This window comes from Ovis canadensis, chromosome 12 (assembly GCF_042477335.2).
Source record: "Ovis canadensis isolate MfBH-ARS-UI-01 breed Bighorn chromosome 12, ARS-UI_OviCan_v2, whole genome shotgun sequence".
Classification (NCBI taxonomy): Eukaryota; Metazoa; Chordata; class Mammalia; order Artiodactyla; family Bovidae; genus Ovis; species Ovis canadensis.
Window position 1 is genome coordinate 81,657,700 of NC_091256.1, and position 21,933 is coordinate 81,679,632.

General features: G+C 40.3%; 2 protein-coding genes across 14 annotated transcripts in view; one reads left to right on the forward strand and one right to left on the reverse strand.

The window, feature by feature from the left end:
* Positions 1-4,369: 4,369 nt before the first annotated feature.
* TATDN3 (TatD DNase domain containing 3) lies at positions 4,370-17,627 on the reverse strand. Of its 13 annotated transcripts, none has more exons than XM_069544185.1 (10): positions 17,478-17,627; positions 16,081-16,113; positions 15,085-15,158; positions 14,789-14,873; positions 12,471-12,533; positions 11,464-11,573; positions 11,237-11,292; positions 10,484-10,596; positions 7,824-7,904; positions 4,370-5,316 (listed from the first exon to the last, which is right to left on the reverse strand). In XM_069544185.1, exons 1-10 carry the CDS (start codon positions 17,541-17,543, stop codon positions 5,173-5,175), a joined length of 825 nt encoding a protein of 274 aa, XP_069400286.1. In that variant the 5' UTR covers positions 17,544-17,627; the 3' UTR covers positions 4,370-5,172. The 13 variants fall into 13 exon arrangements, with proteins under 13 accessions (XP_069400286.1, XP_069400288.1, XP_069400293.1 ...); XM_069544187.1 differs by having other exon boundaries at positions 7,824-7,901; positions 17,478-17,607; XM_069544192.1 differs by having other exon boundaries at positions 7,824-7,901; positions 17,111-17,589.
* NSL1 (NSL1 component of MIS12 kinetochore complex) overlaps positions 17,292-21,933 on the forward strand; it is a 41,898-nt gene continuing 37,256 nt past the window's right edge. The window contains exon 1 of the mRNA XM_069544198.1: positions 17,292-17,934. Coding sequence (XP_069400299.1) covers positions 17,701-17,934 — 234 coding nt within the window. The 5' untranslated portion in view covers positions 17,292-17,700. The remainder of the gene's footprint in view (positions 17,935-21,933) is intronic.

Sequence of the window (21,933 nt, forward strand, 5' to 3'; positions counted from 1 at the left end):
GTGACATCTATACATTTCAAACTGATCGCCATGATGTCTAGTTATGATATGCCACAAAACAAAGATATTACATGGTTACTGACTAAATTCCCCACACTATTCATCTCATACCCATGACTCATTTATTTTGCAATTAGAAAGTTGTACCTCTTAATATCTCTAATTTATTTTTTTCCTCCCTCAAACCCCTTCCTTCTGGAAACTACCTATTTGTTCTCTGTATCTAGAACTGTTTCTGTTTTATTATGTCTGTTAATTTTTTTTTTAAGATTCCAATAAGTGAAATTATGCAGTCTTTCTTTCCCTGCGACTTGATGACTACCTTCAGTGTTATGTTTGGTTTCCTTTCTCTTTTCTTAATAATTTCTTCTTTTTTATTTTACTTATTTTTCTTATCTGTTTTTCTTTCTCTTTTTTGGTGTGTGTCTATTACAGATTTTTGGTTTGTGGTTACGATGAGTTTTATATATAGCAATCTCTCAATGTGATTGTTGTAATTTGTGGATTTCTTAAGTTCAAATTCATTTTTACAACCCAGAATTATAACGCCACTCCCCCAATGTTTACTGTTTTTGACATCATATTTTATATCTTTTTGTGTTGTGTATCCCTTAACTGTTGTGTGTATAGATAATTTTATTACTTCTGTCTTCTAATCTTCCTTTATACATGGTTGATGTACCACTGTTACTGCATACTTGCCTTTACCAATGAGCTTTTTTCTCTTGTAACTTTCATGTTCCTAGCTGTGGGCCTTTTCTTTTTCACTTAGAGCAGTCCCTTTAGCATTTCTTGTAAAGCTGGTTTGGTGGTTCTGAACTCTTTCAGCTTACACTTGTCTGCAAAACTTTTGATCTATCAAATCTGAATGAAACACTTGCCAGGTAGAGTCTTCTTGGTTATAGGATTTTCCCTTTCATTCTTTTGAATATATCATGCCACTCCCTTCTGGCCTCCAGAAGTGGTAGTTTCTCAGTCATGTCTGATTCTTCGCAACCCCATGGATTGTAGCCTCCATGGACTGTAGGCTCCTCTGTCCACGGGATTCTCCAGGCAAGAATACTGGAGTGGGTAGCCATTCCCTTCTCAAGGGGATCTTCCCAAACAAGTGATCAAAAGTGTCTGGTAAAAAGTCAGCTGGTATCTTTAGGGGAATTCCCTTGTAGTATGCAACTTGTAGGTTTTTCCTTGCTGCTTTCAATATTTTATTTTTAATTTTTGTCATTTTAATCACAGTGTGTTTTAGTGTGGTCCTATTTGGGTTGATCTTGTTTGAGACTCTCTGCTTCCTGGACCTGGCTATGTGTTTCCTTTCTCACGTTAGAGAAGTTTTTAGCTATTATGTCTTCAAACATGATCTTTACTCCCTCTCTTCTCATTCTGGGACCCCTGTAATGTGAATGTTAGTACACATGACGTTGTCCCAGTGGTTAACTATCCTCACTTCTTTTTATTCGTTTATCTGGCCAGCGTCAGTGATTTCCACTCTGTCTTCTAGCTCACTAATTCATTCCTCCATATCATTTAATCTACCATTGATTTCTTCTAATGCATTTTCATCTCAGTTATTGTATTCTTCATCTCTGTTTGATTTTTTGTTACATTTTCTAGCTCTTTGTTAAAAACCTCGAATCTCTCTTTCTGTTCCTACAATCCTCTCCTGAGTTCTTTGAACATCTTTATGATCATTACCTTGAACTTTTCATCAGGTAGATTGCCCATCTCCACTTCACTTGGCTCTGTTGAGGTTTCATCTTGCTCCTTTGGAACATATTCCTCTGTTACCTCCTTTTACCTCACTTTCTGTTTGTTTGTTTGTTTTTCTGTGTATTTGGTATATTGGATACATTTCCTAACTTTGGAAAATTGGCCTTTCATAGCTGCTGCTCAATCCCTTCTGGCTACCAGAGCTATGTGCTCTAGGGGTGCCCCCTATGTGGACTGTGTGCTCCCTTCTGTTTGGGAAGTTGAGTACTGGGGAAGCTGTCGTAAGGTGTGGCTGGCCCCTGGTCTGGTTGGCTGCCAGGCCCTGCCTTGTGTAGAGGCTACTAGGTGTTAGTGAGCAGGACCAGGCCATGAGGTGCTTGCTGCAGAGTCCTGGGGGGTCTCAGGGCTAGTGTTGGCCTACTGGTCAGTGAAGCCAGGTTCTGGGATTGCCGGTGGTGGGGCTGGGGTTCCCCAATCTAGTGTCAGCCTGCTGGTGGGTGGGGCTGCTTCCACCCACCCACATGGCTGCTTGTGAGTTCCAGGCTGTCCCAGTGCTGGTGCTGACCTGCTGGTGAGTGGGACTAAATATTGGAGTGGCTGACTGAGGCGTTCCAAGATGTCTCTGAGCTGGTGTCAGCCTGCCAGTGCATGGGCTGGATCCTGACATGGAAGGTTATGGGGCTGCAGGGGTCCAGGGTCTGGTGTCTGCCTGCTGGTGAGTGAAGTCAGGTCCTGGGTCTAGAGCTGGCCCACTGCTGAGTGGAGCTGTGTCCTGGGATCTCTGGCTGCAGGGCCCTGGGGGTCTTATGGTTGGTAAGATGGTTTGCTGATGGACAGGGCTGGGCTTCAGCCCAGGTGATCATGAAGCTGGTGCTTGCCCACCGGTGGATGAGGCTGGTGTTGGTGTCCTGGTGGGCAGGGCTGGGTCCCAGGGTAACTGTGGGTTCAAGGAGTCTTAAGACAGCAGGCCTTCTGGTGGGTGGGGCTGTGTCTCCCCCGAGCTGGTTCTCAGAGCTGTGTCCTGGTACTGGGGCTGACAGGCTGGTAGGCAGGACCAGGTCCTGGTGCTACTAAACTTGAAGGAGGATTCCAAACTGGCACTTGCCAGTACCAGTGTCCACCAGGTAGAAGCAGCTCTCTAAAATCTGCTGCTGCAGTTCCTGTGTCCCCAAAATGAGCTCCAGTTGCCTCCTGCCTCTCTGGGAGGCTCTCCAAGGTCAGCAGGAAGGTCTGACCCAGGCTCCCTTTTAACTACTGCTTCTGTCCTGGGTCCTGGAGTGTATGAGATTTTGTGCTCTCTCTTTGTGAAGTCTCTATTACCCACAGCCCCCTTCAGTTTCCAGAAAGTAAGCCCCCCTGGCCTTCAAAACCAAACAGTTTGGGAGCTTGTCTTCTTGGTGGAGGACCCCTGGGCCTGGGGAGCTTGATGTGGGGCTCAGACCCCTTATGCCTTGAGAACCTCTGCAGTTGTAATCGTCTCTCGTGCACGAGTTGCCCACCTGGGTGTACGGGTCTTGACTATACCGTCTCCACCCTTCCTACCTGTCTCATTGCGCTCCTTCTTTATATCTTTAGTTGTAGATCTTTTCTGCTAGTCTTCTGGTCTTTCTCCTCAACTTTCTGGTCTTTCAACTATTTACCTGCTCTGTAAACAGCTGTTATCTGTGTGCCTGGGAGAGGTGGTGAGCTCAGGGTCTTCCTGTTCTGCCATCCCACCCTCCTGTTGAAGACCATCTCTGTTCACTTATTTAAAAAGTATGTGAGAGCATATGGATATTGCAAACCTTGCTTCAGGACACGAAGAAGATGCAAAACCAAAAAAAGTAGTTTGCCATCAAAAGGTTTACAATCTCTGGAGGTGAAAAACATAAAGTAACCCTAGCAAAAAGGATTTATGGGTTACATGTCATCAGACTGGTGTTCACAGCATTGCATTTTCCCTTGATTATAGTACTATTCACATTGCTTTGCAATTTGTCCACTTGTCAATCTTCTTTATTAAACTGAGAGCTGAAGGCAAGAACTGTACCGTGTTTGTTCCTAGCCTACAGACCTAAGACCAGCGGGCAACCTGTAGGAAGAGCTCAGTAACTAGTTGTATAACAAAAGAAAGAAACTGATCAATACATGAAGGAAATGGCTACACAGTTTAGAGGGCAAGGATCATGTCTGGCTGGGGTGGCTGTGTAGGCTAAAGTCATGTAAGTTGGCTCTTAAAGGATTTAAAGGTGAGAAGACGTCCGACAAAGGGATTGTGAGCAGATGGCGGTAGGAAACGGGCAAAAGAGATAGAGTTAAAAGAGAACTCAGAAATCTAGTTTTAATACAACCTCCCACTAAATGTAGGAATTTCATCTGATATCATGGTGATAAGTGGCTGAATATCTCATAAAGGGTCCTGTTCTGCTTCTTAGATGGTCTAGCTTGATTGGGGACCCTCTACCCCCACTCCTCCATAAATGAATTCATTTCAAAATATTGAAGATTATGTAAAAATCACTTTGATTTTTAGGAAGTTGTTTCTCTGGCAGGTACTTTTTCCAGTGTTTGCTGCTTATAAAATTAAACAAAATTAAATACTCAGGTTTTGGTATGAATCACAATACCTTGCAAACTATATTTAAGATTAAAAAAAAACTGTAGTAAAGTACACATAACAAAATTTACCATCTTAATAATCTTTACGGGTATAGTTTATTGGCATTAAGTACATTTGCATTATTGTGCTACCATCACCATTAGGTACAAGACTCTCTTTACTCCTGAGATTTTCAAAACTTATTACTGCATGCAAAAATGTCAGATACATTTTAAATGAAGCTATTTACATTTTAAACATGTGACAAAATTCAGCCTGGAACTTAAAATCAAGTTATTAACTAAACTTTGGGGCTTAGTGTTTAATGATGATTGTACAAACCACGGGCTTCCCAAGTCAGAATCTAAGATCAACATAAAAACCATGATCATTCTTCTCTTAAAGAGAGAGAGAATTCAAAATGCAAAGTTCAGTTTTGCAAACCCAGAAAAGACAGGACTTTTGACAGGATAAGAAACTAGATACTCTTCTGTTACTGGATAAATCCTGTGAGAAGTCAAAGAGGTGGTCAAGAATCAGACTGGGGCCTGTTCCATGCCATCACAGGAGCGCGTGTTTCTTATCTGTGGGAGCCACCCCCGCCAGAAGAAACGGTTTCAGTTCATGCGGTAGCTGCTCTTGACGGGCAAAGAGGCAGCAGTGTTCCCAATCTCCTGCTAAGAGTTCATTAACTGAAAAGCAGTGCAAGGTAGAATCTGAACCCAGGGTTTCAGGACCTAAGCCCAGTTTTACTTCTGAGAGAAACTCTTCTCTAAAATCATAATCTTCTCTATCTTGATACTCCTCCAGTGGCTTCTGCAGTTGAGACTTGTCAGGATACTTATTTTTCTCAAACACTGCCCTCTGCAGGTGGTTTTGTTCGGAGGCTATTTCGGGAGCAGCAGCTGAAGCTTGGGAAACAGTTTCAATGCATTCTGTGTTGTCACTTCTATAACTTCTTCCACTGAGACCCCTTTCACCTGGGCAATATATTCTGCTGAAATGGAAATGTTCCGGGGCTCGTTCCGTACCTGAAACAGAACAAAGAGACACTGAATCAAACGTGACGCTTGACAGAAGCAATCCTTGGAGACTGTCGATAAAAGATGAAAATGAGTAGGTTAAAACAACTGATGGGTTCTTGCCTTTTTTTTTTTTTTTAAGGGGGTGGGGAGAAGGCCCTGAACTTCAGCCTGAAAGATAAGGCTACAACACTGATTTTAAGTCTATGCTGCTCTTGAAACATAGGGCTCACAATACCCTAGGGCAGGGAATTAACAACTGAGGTCCCAGAACCTCGCACGTGAAGCAGTCTGCACAGTGGATACTTGGTGACCTGACCGAAGCACTAACTGTCCCTTGGTCTGCTCCTCAAGCAAGTGCTTATAAAGACTGTGCTCTGCTGCGTGGCCACCACACCCCACAGGCTGCAGTACAGTTTGATTCAAGCAACACCATCGTGTGTCTGAAGACTAAATGGGTTATGCACCCGTATTTCACTGATTCTAAGATGCATTTCTCCCCTATCTTAACGTCTCTGAAACTGATAAATATTTTACTGACATCCAATGGCATGTGAAAGTATAATTGGTAGTGTTTTTTCCCTTAAGGGTCACAAAATAGTGGTCCATCTTCAATCACTGGCATTTAGATATGATGAAATATATTACTGTTGTTATTATTTACTCAGGATGATAATGTTCCGAGGAATACAACAACTGTTAAGAGTAAAAAAAAACAAAAAGCCTTGATAATGTAGGCTACTAAAAAAACAATGAAAAATGTGCACCCAGATTTAGGTTCAAGGACATTCTTTTATATTGTGAACAACATGGTTTGAACTGTGTGGGCCCACTTAAACACAGATTTTTTTCAATAAAAATTACAGTACCGCACAATCCAAACTTGGGTTGAATCTGTGAATGCAGAACCATGTGAAAGAGGGCTGGATCCAGGGATGTAAAACTGAAGACATGGAGGGCAGATAGATGCGGACTTTCCATGGTATGGCGCAGGGCTGGAGAAGGTGTCAGTACCCCTAACCACTTCGCTATTCAAGAGTTAATTGTACCATGTTGGAAACAAACAACCTACATGGCAATATCCGGTTAAATATACTCACATGCTAAAATTTATATAGTTATTAACCAGGATGAGGAGAAGTGTTTATTGATGAACACATATGTTCACCACATAAAAGCAAGTTATGAGATGATGTGTTAAGGTTAATTCTGTTTTTATGAAAAACATCTTATGTGTACATATACGAATATAAAAAAGTGTGGAAGGACATAAGAACCTGCATTTATTTAGTGCTTATCGTAGGCAAGGTTTTGTTCTAAGTTTTCCATGGAATTTCTCATTTAATCCTCAAAATAACTCTAGGAGATAGGTACTATTATTATTACCATCCTTTTTTACAGATAAGAAGGGATCCTAAACAGCTAGTAAACAGCCCAATTGAGGTTTCAACCTGAGCAATCTGACATCAGAGTATATACTTTTAACCAGTATACTATAGTGGTAACCTTTCAGTGGTAGATGGTTCTATTTTCTTATTATTTTCTGTGTTTTCTATTAGTCTAAGATAAACACATCTTACTCAACAAAAAACATATTCACTTTAAAAATTCATTTATTCAATAAATATTTTTGAGTACCTACTGTGTCTTCCCTTCAGGTAAATATAATTTATAATGGTAGCAATATTTACTTATTTATTTAGGCTGTGCTGCAAGGCTTGTGGGATCTTAGTTCCTAGATTAGGAATTGAACCTGGGCCATGGCACTGAAAGCACCAAGTCCTAACCACTGGACCACCAGGGAATTCTTAGCAATATTGAAAATATGATTCTTTATGGCCTATAATAACAAAATGTAGAGCAAAAATTTCATAAATCTATGACTATATCAATACATACTTGTACTGAAAGACATTGAGGCTAATTTTAGCATGCTAATTAAAAACAGGAAAATGAACATTTATTGAGCATTTACTATATATCAGACACACTGAGCACTTTCGTATACATAACTTCATTTAATCCCCACTGTAATACTTCAAAGCATTTTACTATTATTTCACCCACATTTTATAAATGAGAAATAGTTTCAGAGAGATTATGAGACTTGACCAAAGTCACACAGCTAGTGGGTACCATCACACACCAGATCTGAATCCAGGTCTTTCCGACTCTAAACACTGGGGTTTTTTTTTTTTTAACTTTTTTTTATATTGGAGTACAGTTGATTAACAATGTTGTGGCAGTTTCAGGTGTAGACACTAAGCTTTTCTACTATACTGGTCTGGATTTCAATATTACATAAACTAGGTTGTGACCCATAGCAAATAATATTCTTTGGAGCACTACTGCCATATTTGGAAAAGACCTGATGAAATTTAAGTCAATATAACCTTTCAACCTAGCACTACAGTAAGATTCCATTGTATTTACTCTGTAAGGAGAAACACAGCTAAATTGAAAATATTTCAAATGAAAGATACACTAAATAATGTAGAAATAGGAAAATCATTTACCTGTTTTTCTGGTCCCAGTGCAGGGGAATCCGTTTCTAAGCAAATTGAAGTTAAAGGCAACTGTTTCACAAGTTTCTGCTTCTTAAAGAAAAGAGAAAGCTAGTAAGTTTAAAACATGAGAAGTAAAGATAAAATAAGAAGCATTAAACCTACCTGGCAAAAAAAAAAAACCAACCTACCTGGCAATGCATTCTATTCGGCAGGAATTTAAAATTCATGCCTGAATATTCAACTAATAAATGTCCACTATGTTCTCATCATTCTACACTAACAGATTTAAAAAGACACATTTTTGGGAATTCTCTGGTGGTCCAGTTGTTAGAACTCTGTGCTTCCACTGCAGGGGGCCCAGGTTTGATTCCTGGATGGAGAACTAAGATCTCACAAGCACTGCAGTGTGGCCAAACAAAAAAAACATTCTTTGCCAAAAATTATCTGAAGCCTCTAGGAACTCAAGAGAGTAGCAACCAAGAGCAGAAAATGAGGTACATCCAGCAAGAAACCAAATATCTGGTATCACATGCTCACTGAAAGATCCACGGAGAGATTTCTATTGTTTCTCCACCACTACCGTACTCGGGGTTTCTTCCTGCTGTTCACTTTAGGTCAGTCAAGGTTTTATGTTTATAAATCCAAGTTCATGTGCATATTTTGAATTTTAGATTAGGAAATAGTTTTATATTCTGTTTATGATTTTGCCTGGATTATAAGGACTTCAATTAACTCAGTGAGTTTTACACCAAGAGCAATTCTCTTGTTGCCACTGCACTTTTTAAGATAAAAAATGGAAAGGAGATACATGATGCAGAGTGGAACAATGATAAAATAAATTATTTTAAGAGTAAAATTTCAGGGCTTCCTTGGTGGCTCAGTGGTAAAGAACCACCTGCCAATGCAGAAGACACGGTTTGATCCCTGGTCCGGTAGGATCCCACACGCGAGGGGCAACTCAGCCCGATCACCGCAGCTAGGAGCCTGCACTCCAGGGCCTGGGAACTGCAACCGCTGAGCCCGCACACCCTCAAGCCTGTGCTCCCCAACAAGACAAGGCACCTCGAGGGGAAGCCCACAGGCTGCAGCAAAGAGAAGTGCCTCGCCCACAACGAGAGGAAAGCCAGCACAGCAACGAAGACCCAGCACAGCCAAAAAAGAAAGAGCAAAACTGCAAAAGCCCAGGAGTATGTATGCTCGTGCACTGCTGGCAGACAAAAATTAAACTGGTATAAATTCCTCAAAGGAAATGTGACTATTTAACCACATATCTAAAAATACATACCCTTTTTCTTAATGGTTCCATTTATACACAGTAACTGCAAAAGTTATGTGAACAACTGTGGATGTGCAAAGCTAGTCACTGAAGTGCTGTCTGTTAATAGTGAAAACTAGAAACAATGTAACCTTTACTTAAGGTAATGCTTAGCTAAATTAGGTACATCCATATTGTGAAATATTGTGTAATTATTTTAAAGGAGAAATAGGTCTATGTTTATAGATACAAAAAATATCCATGAAGCTAACTCAAAACAAAAAGAATATGATATCTTCGTATTTTATATGAATCAGATGTTAACAATGATTGTCTCAGTGGTAGGACGAGTTGGGTTGACCGGAAATTTGTCTTTTTCTGAAGTGTCTCTATTTTCTATAATGCACAAATATTATCTTTAAACTTAGAAAAAATAATAGCATTTTAGTTTAGAAACGGAAATGATAGCACTGCTAAAAAGTACTACTGAATAAGAAATTTCTCCATGAATGGTAAAAGTAGGAAAAATAAAAGTAATCTTGGATCAACTATACTTCAATAAAAATTAAAAAACAAAACTAAAATGCTAAATTGGTAAATAAAAACATAAATTTGGACTATTGCCTCCCCTGAGTCTTAAAAGGCTGGTTCAAGAGTTAATGATAAGGAAATGTGAAGATATAGAAGTAATGAATAGCTGTCGGGTTGGAAAACTGGTTAACAACTTAGAGTACAAATCAATCATATAGGAGAGTCACCAAATTTCCAGTTCCCTGAAAGATACACACAGAGGTCTGATACACATTCCTAAGTTGTTTTTACAGGAAGCGGACCGTCACCAGATGAAACTGCTGACCTCAAGCATGTAGATCTCAGGCCATTTGAAACCAGAAGATTGACTGATGATGCTTAAAACTGTATCTTGATGTCAACCAATTCGAGCACTGGGTACAAGCTGATCACATGCCCTGCAGCCTCCTCCCTCACATGGCCTTTAAAAACGCTTTTCTGAAAGCTATCGGGGAGTCAGGTCTTTTGAGCATGAGCTGCCCAGTTTTCTTGTGTGTGGATCCAATTTATCTATTTTTTTTCTTTGGTGATTAGTGCTTTCAGTGTCATGGCAAAGAAAACCACTGCCTAATCTATGGTCACCAAGATTTGGATCCGTTTTCTTCTAAAAGTTTTGTAATTTCAGCTCTTACATTTAGGTCTCTGATCCATTTATGAGTTACCCTTGATGTAAGTATGAGGTATGGACTTAAGATTAATTTTTGTAATGAAACCAGAACAGTACATAACAGTACAGTACCGTAAAAATTACTGAACAGGAAAAGTTCACAGCAGTAAAGTGAAAGTTCCTATTTTAAAGTGTTATGTCACAAAGTGTAGAACCAAGTTTAATGAAAGATTTTACCTGCCCACTTCTTACGATGGAAGGAGGAATTGAGAAGAAGTATCCGGCTTTTACCCCTTCCATGGCTACAGATGGCTGACCGTCAAACGCATGCAGCAACACTTTGTCAGCACCTCTCAAAAATTAGATCAGAGTGCATTTTATTTCCTTAATGAAAAGTTTTCCCACTAATCAAATTGAACAACACAGACTTTAAGTAAATGTTGGTCACTAGAAGGTTCTGTGGTTTCTAAAGGGTAGATAAACGTACAGTGTTCAACCAGTAGAATAAAAATAAATTCTTATTCTGCAGAATAAATTATATAACATTGAAACAAATTTTAAACAATTAAACTTCCCATTCCAAACCTTCTTGAAATTTGTGAACTGTCAAATTATTGTTCCTAACAGGTCTTTAAATGGTTAAACTGTCCTTAAGAAGGATGCTAGTAGAAATGAGGAACTGAATGATTAACAAATTCAACAGTACACATACACATACATATGTACTGCTCTTACTTGATCCAATTAAAAAAAAACTTATTTTACTTGATCTAATTTTTCATTCGCTTTATCCTCGTCTGATGAACATTACAATCACACTGAAAACCTTATAAATAGTAGGCTGACTTGCAAAACCATCTTAATTGATTTCCATCACTACCCTGGCCTGCTCCCTTCTCTTTAAGAAAACAAATAAAAATGTCTTTTTCTATGAGAACATGGACTAGAATTGTCAAACATTAGGCACATTTTTCTCAGGAACCTACATACCTTGCTCATTTAAGAGGCTGATGGTAGGTCTTCCGGCTGAGCGTGAGTGAACATTTCTGTTGAACAACAAAAAAACCTCCTTTTAAGTATTTACTATGAACATATTATTTTTGATCTATTAAAGTAGTTAAGAGAAAAAGAAAAGTAGAGCTCCATTTCAGGAGAATCATTATTTATCACTAATGTGCTTTAAAACTATTAATATAGAAAGATGATAATTAACCTACAAAGGCAAATTTAGTCTTTTGGCTAATTGGACCTGTCTGATTAGGACTTGTCTTTGCTCTTCCTTCTGTTCATCAGTGCCAGCAAATCTGGGGGAGAAATCCAGTCCAACCTATAACAGAAAAATAAAACAGAATCACGTTTATGGTTTAATGAACCCCCAAAGGCAGATGATGGAGCAGTACTGTCCAAGAGAAATATAACGCGAGTCATACACACAAGCCACACACACAGCTTTACGGCTTCCAGTAGCCACGTTAAAGACACTAACAAGAAACAGGTGAAATTAACTTTAATATACTTTGTCACAATTCCTAAAACATTATCAATATATTACAGTCACTCATATTATTATCTTAACACATAACCTATGTAAAATTACTGAGTTATTTTACATTCCTTCTTTGAGGTACTTAGACTTTGAAATCATCTGTGCATTTTATCCTGATAGCACACATCAGTTTGGGCCAGCCACAATTCAAGTGCTCAACAGCTGCATGTGGTCACCACACTGGACAGTAATGATTATAAAGGACTGCTTCCCTTGATACTATTTTGGCATGCACTGCTATAAGCTATATTCTGAATGTGTTATTCTTATCTTTTATCTTTACAAGTGGAATTACCAAGTGGTAAAATGTCTTACAACTTTAAATTATTTAATAAGTTTTTTATTATAAACTCTAACCTATTAATATCTAAAGTATGCTTGTACATACTATTTCAAGTAACCAGAGAGATGGCCTTATTTAAGCAAAAGGAAAAAAAGCAAAGCATATTGAAATGTTAATAAAGCATCCATTAACAAGGCCATGGGGAGGTATTCTATTGTTTTATCCCTAAGTGCTTTTGCTTACTGAGAAAGTACTGACAAGTTGTTATTCAGCTGAGCAGGGTGAACATAATTATCTAAGTCTGTTCTAATCACTGACACTGAATTAGGGACTGCCTTCATGTATCACATGGAGGTCTGAATTAGAAATCACTTGATCAGCTGGTGGATATTTACCTCTCCAATTGCCAATAACTGATCCTTATAATTCTCGATAATGGGCAAAGCTACATCCAAATCCTGGGATGAAAAAAAAAAAAAGTAAATTCATTCAAATAGGAGAGAGGAATGTCATAGGTTTTGTATCAACACCTATTATATGCCAGGCACTATGCTACGCTGGGTCCTTTACATACAAATCCTTTACCCAGTTGAGGAGCTAGGAATGGTAATCCTTCTATAATGGTGAGTAATTCTAGCTGGCAATTTGAGCAGAAATGTCCCATACCCAATTAGTTATAAGAACATTACTTCTTATGAAGATTCCCACTTCAACACTTCCTTCTGTCTAGGAGGCATTTCCTGGTATTTAGGAGGAGTGATCTGGATTTCCTGGAATAGCTGAGCAAGAAAAAACAAAGCCACTCACCTTGGGGAGTCTGGGAGTACGCTGTTATATTCTCCTCTTAGGGTACGGATGAATGACTTGTGAATATTAACAGTGATAATCCCAAACATCTTTTGCACTATTTTCACTGATTTCATCTTTATAGTTCTGCATACCCTATTTTTGTCCTAAAGTTTCAACCATATAAATACTAAATATCACGTATATGGCTGTTTGTCAACTACTGAAGTAACTGAATAGTTAATTCCATAGTTTCCATATCACTATTTCCACTTAAAGAGAATTTTCCCTGTAAGGGTTTCCTTGTAAGAGAAAAACAAATATATGGAAAACTTGGTTCCAGATATTTTAAATTACTTTGAGGATTTCAGAGTATGTAAATTCAAAGTATTTCTAGTGAGAATAATCAGAAAAAGGAGAATTAAGAAAAGGGAGGTAAAACAGATGGTCGAGGAACAGGAGAAGACGTTATAATTATGCCTCAAGAGAGAGAAAAGAAGATGAGGGAGGATAAATCAAGGCCTTACAATTCCAGTAGACTCAATGGAGCAGAATTAACGTTGTCAAGAGGAGCTAAGAGTACATAACCCTAGTTATCAGAGAAGGTGTCTGACAATAGCTAAGTAGGTCAGTGTCAGGAAAAGATCTTCTGTATCAAATGTTCAAACTAATCTGTGTGTCTGGGACCTCAAAGGGACTGGAGAAGTTGGAGAGATTACCCAGGAAATGTAGCACACTTAGAAACCTTAAGACAAAGAAATTACACATTTGGATGAAGACCAGATATAGGGAAAAAAATCTTCCTGGGTATATGTATCATCTATAAAAACAAGGAAAACAAACTTACAATGAGATTATTTTAATTCCTTGTGAAATAATTTGGAAGTTTCTGGCAAGTCAAGGATAGTAAATTGTTAATAGAGATACTACTTCATACCACTAATATGTATAAATATATGTGGTCTTCATCATTTTAATAGATGTAAAAACATTTCAAAGGACATTCATAGGTCTCTTTCTGACTTTAGCTCTATTCCTACTTTCTTCATAAGGTCTCAAGTTCCTTAATAGCTAGTGATTCTATTGTGGGGTTTTAAAATATTCTATACCTTTATACTCTATGACTGGGAATACAGCAAATAATGATTCACCATTTACAAACGAGGAAACTGAGACCTGGCAAGGTTAAGTGCCACAGATCGCAGAAGGGAGAAGGCCAAGTCTCTCTGACTTCAAAGCTCATGATGTTTCCACTATGCTGTTCAAAGGAGGGAGAGAGAAGGAAAGGAAGGGCAAAGGGGAGGGAGGAGAGATTTATTCTGACTGACTTAAAATAATTAGAATATTTTTTATTTAATAAAGAAAATATTTAGCCTTTAGAACCGGGGTCAGGCTTGTAACAGAAATGAGTGAAGTGGGTTAAGTAGGGACAGGAGCCAATGTATGGCTCAGTGGGGAAAGAATCTGCCCAAAATGCAGGAGATGCAGAAGATGTGGGTCCAATCCCTGGGTGGGGAAGATCCCCTGGAGGAAGGCATGGCAACCCACTGCAGGATTCTTGCTTGGAGAATCCCATGGACAGAGGAGCCTGGTGGGCTACAGTCCATAGGGTCACAAAGAGTTGGACATGACTGAAATGACTTAGCACTCGTGCACATATACCTTATAACCCACATTTTCTATAAAGTTATATTTAACATTGTAGCATCATATTTAACACTGTATAAGTTAACTATTTATTTTTGAACTGCTAGGCTGTTCCCTCTTTTTCTCTATTACAAATAATGCTGCAATAAACCTCTTTGTGAAAGAAGATAGAATTTCTTTCTTTTGGATTATTGCTTTAGAATAAAAATCAGAAAGAGGAGGATTACTGAGTCTAAGGGTAATACCATTTTTTATGGCTCCTGTTTTATAAGACTATTACCTTTAATGTGACACTTCTTTGGTCTTCTGGTGAAACTCCTTGAACTGGGTGAACACCCAAGCATGGCAGGACAAACCCATTATACCTAAAAATGTAGAATGAATTAAAAAAGCAGGATTATTAGACTAGGAGACAATGTTACTCTGAAGAACAAGTAGGAAAGAATTTTTTTAAGGCTGTTAATGTAATTTTTTCCCTGCTCATTCTCTTTAAAAATGGATGATCTTTGAGATTGCAAACATGACACCATATATGCATCCTTATCAGCAATTCTATTTCTTTACGAGAAGTAGCACCTTTCTGAAAGCTGGATAATCTTTTCAAATTCTCCTGAATGTTCAGCGACCACGACAAGAGCCATAATATTGGCCTGAAACAAACATGAATAGAATTCAGTTATAGTCTCAAACAATATCCATCCAATACAACTAAATAACAATTTAAAGTCTTCTGTGCTTTTAGTTATCCTTGCTCCCTCACACTCCATCAATATCATAATGGCCATCACTAATTAGCTACATATGTTTTGGACATATGTTCAGTGAGTATAAATATTACCCCATTTAATCTGCACACCCTTCTGACATAGGCATTGCTGTAACCCATTGTTTGGATCAAGAGACATTTGGATGGAGTCAAATAACCTGCCCAAGATCATTAGGCCTGTGTTATTCCAAATACCACACTCCTAATTAAACTGCGATGGTGAAACATGGCTACATATAAAAATGGCAACCATTTCTATAAGTTTGAAGGAAGACCACAAAATGCTAGTTGTAATGAATTTCATAAATGCTTCCCAAAATTAACAATTTTCCTCCAAACAAACCCAAAATGTTTCAGAAAACTTTTATAATTTTTCCAAGATCTTCAGAATAATGCTAATTTAAGAGCTGACAGACGCACTGACCTGTTCTATATAGCTGGCACGCCTGGTGTCTGCGGGCATGTGTTTTGGATTCAGACTATCTTGTCTGTATCACTTTACTAGTGATGCATCTTTGGAAAAATTAATCTAGGCCTTAGCTTCCTCATCTATAAAACAGGTAACGGCTGCCTATAAAATAGTAGCTTCCTTAGAAGGTTGTTGAGAAACATTAAATGAGATAATGTACAGAATGGGTTTAAGTTCAGTGCCTGGCACATAGCAAACAATAGATGCTGCTTATTGTTAATGCATTTTTTACTGAAGCAACATCAACATATTATACCAACATTTCAAGCTATCTTAGATCAAAATGAGTAGGAAGATAAAAACAACGAAAAAAGAGCAAGTATAGCTATTGGCTTACTTTCTTGGCTTTCTCCAGCACATCATCCAGATCCTAAAATAAACATAAGTAATCATGATCATTTTAGATGGATAAGTAACTATCCTTTGCTTGTGTATACCAATGCAGTTGAGGCACCATAAAGACTGACAATGATGGCAAGGAACAGGGTGGTGAGAAGGGCCTAGCTGATGCACCTTCCATTTACTCTCTCCGTAAATTCTGGCTTATGTTCCCACTCTACTGGAACAGAAACTGTTATTGTCAAATATAAAAGACAGTTCTCTGTCCCACTCTACCCTTCAGCAGCATTAGAAACTCACTTGTCTACTCTTTCCTTCCCCAAATATTTTCCACTTTTGGCTTTTGCAAATACTTCTCTCTAGCTGTCGGCTACTTATCAAGTCTCCTTGACTGGCTCTTTCTCCTCTGATTTCAGGACCATAGGCTTCTCTTCCTGTACTTCCTGCTAAGTGATTTCATTACTATACTCATTATGCCAGTGAGTCCCCAGTTTTTATCTCCAGCCTGTAATTCTCTTCTGAACCCAAGATTCACATTTTAAAATGACCATATGACATTTCCACTTGGATGGACATCAGGTTTCAACATATGCCAAGCATAACTATTTTCTCCCCAACAAATCTGTTCCTTCTGCCTGCCTTCTCCAACCTGTTTTCCCTCATCTCAGTAAACAGCACCACCATCTCTCTCCAGCATCCTCAAGTTCTTCCTCTCCCTCTCTCTGCACATCCAGTTCCTCTTAGTATGTACTTTAGAATCGATCTCCAAAATATAACTTGAATCCATCTGCTTCTCTCGCTTGCAACTCCCCTGTAACCTCTATCATCTTTAGTCTCAATACTGCAAAAGCCTCCAAACCGGTTTTCTAACTTCTAACCCTTGCTTTCCTCTATCCATTTACCACACATCAGCAGAAAGGTTTTTAAATGGATTATCAGATCATATCTCTCTCCTTCAACCACCCACCCACCCACCAAACCGTTCTACAGGATCCCCATTGTGATTCTAGTGCGAATTCGTGCCTCACCTATCCTATGCAAACTTCTTCAGTCCGATTTTATGCTTCTCTCTTTTTAGCTCATCGGAAGCCACCCAGCCTTTCGACAGCTTGAATGAACCAAATTCTGTCCTGTCGGGGGGGCCTGCAACCCGCCTGCTTTCCTCACCACCATGCACCCACAGCTTTGTTCTTCTTCCGCAATTTAAGCGTCACCTCTTGAGAGGTTTACCAAACAGAACCGCCTCTTCTTTCTCTAATACTAGCCTCTGGTTTCCAATGCAGCAGGTAAAACACGTTGACATTACGCGTGGAACTTCGCCCCCCGGGAGGATAACTCGAAGGGTAAGGACGGGGGCTGCCCCGCTCCCACGGGCCCGACCTCGTCCTCACGTACGTGGTCAAAGTCCGGGGCGGAGAGGTGGCAGTGACAGTCCACCAGCCCTACGCCCATCGCCCCCATCGTCGCAGCCACCGAAACCCCTGGACTCGCCGGCGGAACCGCAGCCGGAACCCAAGTGCCGCGGTGGGCTGAGTTTCCGGCCGGACGAGTGCTCCTTCCTCCCGGGAAACCCGCCCTTCCGCCCTCAGAATTCCCGCCCCCAGTTCAAGTTGGAAAAATGGAGCGGGTCCTTCGGTCGGTGGCTCGTTCTCCTTCTCGGGACGTGGGGAGAGTGGCCAGGACAGAAGACAGGGCCTCGGTCCCTGCCACATACCGAAAAGACTTCCGTGTGCGCTGCACCTCGAAGCGGGCCGTGACGGAAGTGCTAGAACTGTGCAGCAGCTTCGTGCAAAAGCTCGGGGACGCGCTGCCTGAGGAGATTCGGGAGCCCGCGCTGCGAGATGCGCAGTGGGTACGGGCCCAGTAGCCATCTCTTGTCTTTTCACCCGCTTTCTCCAGACCCCGGTCTCAGTGGTCAGGAGGGGCCCACGGCCGGCTTTGGCAGAGTTTAACGGTGCCCGGGAACGCGAGGGAACGAGATAGATGCTGGAGGCAGCCAGGTGTTTTAGTTAATTTAGGCCAGTGCTGTCCGACCGAAAAATTCAAGGCGAGCCATGTATGTCACTTGAAATTAAAGGAAGAAAATAGGTGAAATTAATTTTAATGATATTTATTTTAACCGACTGTGTCCAAGATACCATTTTAACTTGTAATAATTTTTAGAAAAGGAACAGCTAGTTTACATTCTTTGGTTCATACCAGGCTTTTCACATCTGTCTTGAACCTGATGTCTTTTTCCACTAACTAAATTTTAAGGCCTCAACAGCCACAAAGTGGCTGGATTGTCCCCTCTTGGAGGGTGTAGACGGAGACTCAAAGGAGAATCCTGGAAGTCAGTCACCAGGCTAGCTTTTGGTTTGTCTTTTTGCTTGTTTTTAGAATATCTTGTAAAAAGAGCGAAAACATTTTCCCTATGAGGCTAAAGTAGATAAGGAAGCTTCCCATTATAAACTTCACTAATATCACACTGACCCTTATAACTCGTTTCCCCTTCCTTTCTCAAGTATATTGCAAAGCTGTGTAGAAGATGAGGTTTTTTTGCCGGGGGGGCGGGGGCGGGGGCGGGGGGTGGCCAGGTGCGGGGCGTGGTGGGAAGACACAACAAATTGAGGGATTCGTGCCAGTCTGAAGAAAGCACACAACCTATTTATATACAGGGGAAAATGTTAAAATGTTTGTAATGCAGTACAGTTTTACTGACCACAATGCAAACAAAATAAAGGTTAAGTGGATGAAGAATGTAAGAACACTCCCTGGGTTGTGATTCTGTGTTCCAGTATTGTATACACTGACTTTTATATCATTCCCCCCTTGCTAGCAAGGGAAGGATAGAGACATACCTGAGGACATTTTTAGTAGTAGTTTGATGGGAGAAGACTTGTTTGTGTAATGATCTTAGAATTTACCCCTTTCCAGGAAGTGCTAAGGTACTTAGAACATTAATTCTCCTTATAGGAAAAGAGGAACGTGGCTTAACTGATTATACTTTATTAATGGATGAGAAAGTAAATTAGAAGATAAAAGATGTGAAGATTTAAACTACCAAGGGAATTCACTTGTGTTTTAGTTAAGAAAACAGATAAAAAGGTGGAGGCTTCAGTAATGTTGCCTCTCTATCTAAAACCACATAATATAGTAACATTTTTTGTGATAGTTTTTTAAAAACTATTTTATTGAAGTATAGTTGATTTACAATGTTGTGTTAATTTCTACTGTATAGCAAAATGATTCAGTTATACATATATATGCTTTCTCTTCCATTATGGTTTATTGCAGAATATTGAATATAGTTCTCCGTGATGTACATTAGGACCTTGTTGTTTATCCATTTTACACGTAAAAGTTTGCATCTGCTAATCTTAAACGTCTAATCCATCCTTCTCCCTCCCACTTCCTGCTTTGTACCCACAAGTCTCTTCTCTGTGACTTTGTTTCATAGACATGTTCTTCTGTGTCATATTTTAGATTCTACATATAAATGATACCATATATCTTTCTCTGTCAGACTTCCCTCACTTTAATATGGTAATGTCCAAGACCGTCCATGCTGTGGCAAATGGCTTTATCCCATCTTTTTTGCGGTTGAGGAGTATTCCGTTGTGTATGTGCTGCGTCTTTATGCTTTCTCTGTTGGTGGACATTTAGGTTGTCTCCATGTCTTGGTTATTGTAAACAGTGCTGCAGTGAACACTGGGAATTGCATCTTTTTTTAAATTTTTAAAGTTATTTATTTAATTTTGTGTTTGGCTGGATCTTTGTTGCTGCGCGAGGACTTTCTCTACTTGCGGCAAGTGGGAGCTACTCTTTAGTTGCTGTGCTCGGAGTTCTCTTTGTGGTGGCTTGCCTTGCTGTAGAGCCCTGGCTCTAGGGCACATGCGCTCCAGTAGCTGTGGTGTGTGGGCTCCGTAGTTGCAGTTCCTCGATTCGAGAGCATAAGCTCAGTGGCTGTGGTGCACGGACTTGGTTGTCTCATGGCATGTGGGATCTTCCCAGACCAGGGATTGAGCTCATGTCCCCTGCATTGGTGGGCAGATTTTTAGCCACTGGACCATCAGGGAAGTCCTGCATATCTTTTCAAATTTTATTTAGTACTTTTCTCCCAATATATGCCCAGGAGTAGGATGCAGATCATATGGCAACTGTTAATTTTTTGAGGAAATTCCACACTGTTTTCCCTAGTGGCTGTATCAATTTACATTCCCACCAATCATGAAAGAGGGTAGCATTTAAAATTTGTAGACTTTCTATTAAAGGCTTTCAAAAATTATTTAATTAATTTTGGCCGCCCTGAGTCTTCACTGCTGTGCTTAGGCTTTCTAGTGGCAGGTGCGCTTCTCGTGGCAGTGGCTTCTCTTGTTGCTTAACACAGACTTGAGGTGCACCTGCTTAGTTACCCCACAGCATGCGGAGTCTTCCCAGACCAGGAATCAAATCTGTGTCCCCTGAATTGGCAGGCGGATTCTTGTCCACTGGACCACTAGGAAAGTCCTGTGTATTTTTTTCTTTTAATATTTTAATTTATTTATAATGGGTGTAGTTAGTGGGCTGGGGACAGAGATTGAAAATAACAATCCCAAAACAACAGAGATGGAGGATGTGGACAGCGTATTCATCTCCTGTTGTTGATACAACAAGTTACCACACTGAGTGGCTTAGCCATAAGTGAATCAGCCATAAGTACACATATATCCCCTCCCTGTTCAATCTCCCTCCCACCCCTCTACCCCACTACACTACACCCCTGCCTTCCCACCCCTCTCGGAAGTCACAGAGCACCAGGCTGAAAGTGAGTGAAAGTGAGAGTCATTCAGTCGTGTCCGACTCTTTGCGACCCCATGGACTATACAGTCCATGGAATTCTCCAGGCCAGAATACTGGAGTGGGTAGCCTTTCCCTTCTCCAGGGGATCTTCCCAACCCAGGGATTGAACCCAGGTCTCCGACATTACAGGCAGATTCTTTACCAGCTGAGCCACAAGGGAAGTCACAGAGCACCAGGCTGAACTCTGTGTGTTATATAGCAGCTTCCGGGGCATGTACGATCTTCCCAGACCCGGCACTGAACCCATGTTCCCTGCACGTGCCAGGGGATTCTAAGCCAGCATCTGCTGTGCACGTGGGAAGGTGTGTGTCAGGGCTGCTCTCTCAGTTCACCCCACCCCTCCTTCCCTTGCTGTGTCCACACGTCCGCTCTGTACGTGTGTCTCCATTCCTGCCCTGCAGATAGGTTCATCAGCACCATTTTTCTTGATTCCATATGTATGCGTTAATATACGATATTTATTTTTCATTTCTGACTCGCTTCGCTTGTATAACAGGCTCTAGGTTCATCCACCTCAGTTCAGCTGACTCAAATTTGTTTGGTTTTATGGCTGAGTAATATTCCATCGTATATACGTACCGTAACTTCTTCATCCTTTAGTCTGTCGATGGACGCCTAGGTTGTTTCCATGTCCTGTCTATTGTAAATAGTGCTGCAGTGAATATTGAGGTATATGTGTCGTTTTGAATTATGGTTTCCTCAGAGCATATGCCCAGTAGTGGGGTTGTTGGGTCATACGGTAGATTTATTCCTAGTTTTTTAAAGGGCCTCCATATTGTTCTCCACAGTGTCTGTATTGCATTCCCACCAACAGTGCAGTACATTCTCTCCAGAATTTATTGTTTGTAGACTTTTTAATGATGGCCATTCTGACCATCATTTAATGATGGCCTTTCTGACCATCACCTCACACCAGTTATGGTACGTAACTGGTGTGAGGTGATACCTCGCTGTAGTTTTGATTTGCATTTCTCTAATACATAAATCACTGCAGATGGTGATTGCAGCCATGAAATTAAAAGACGCTTAC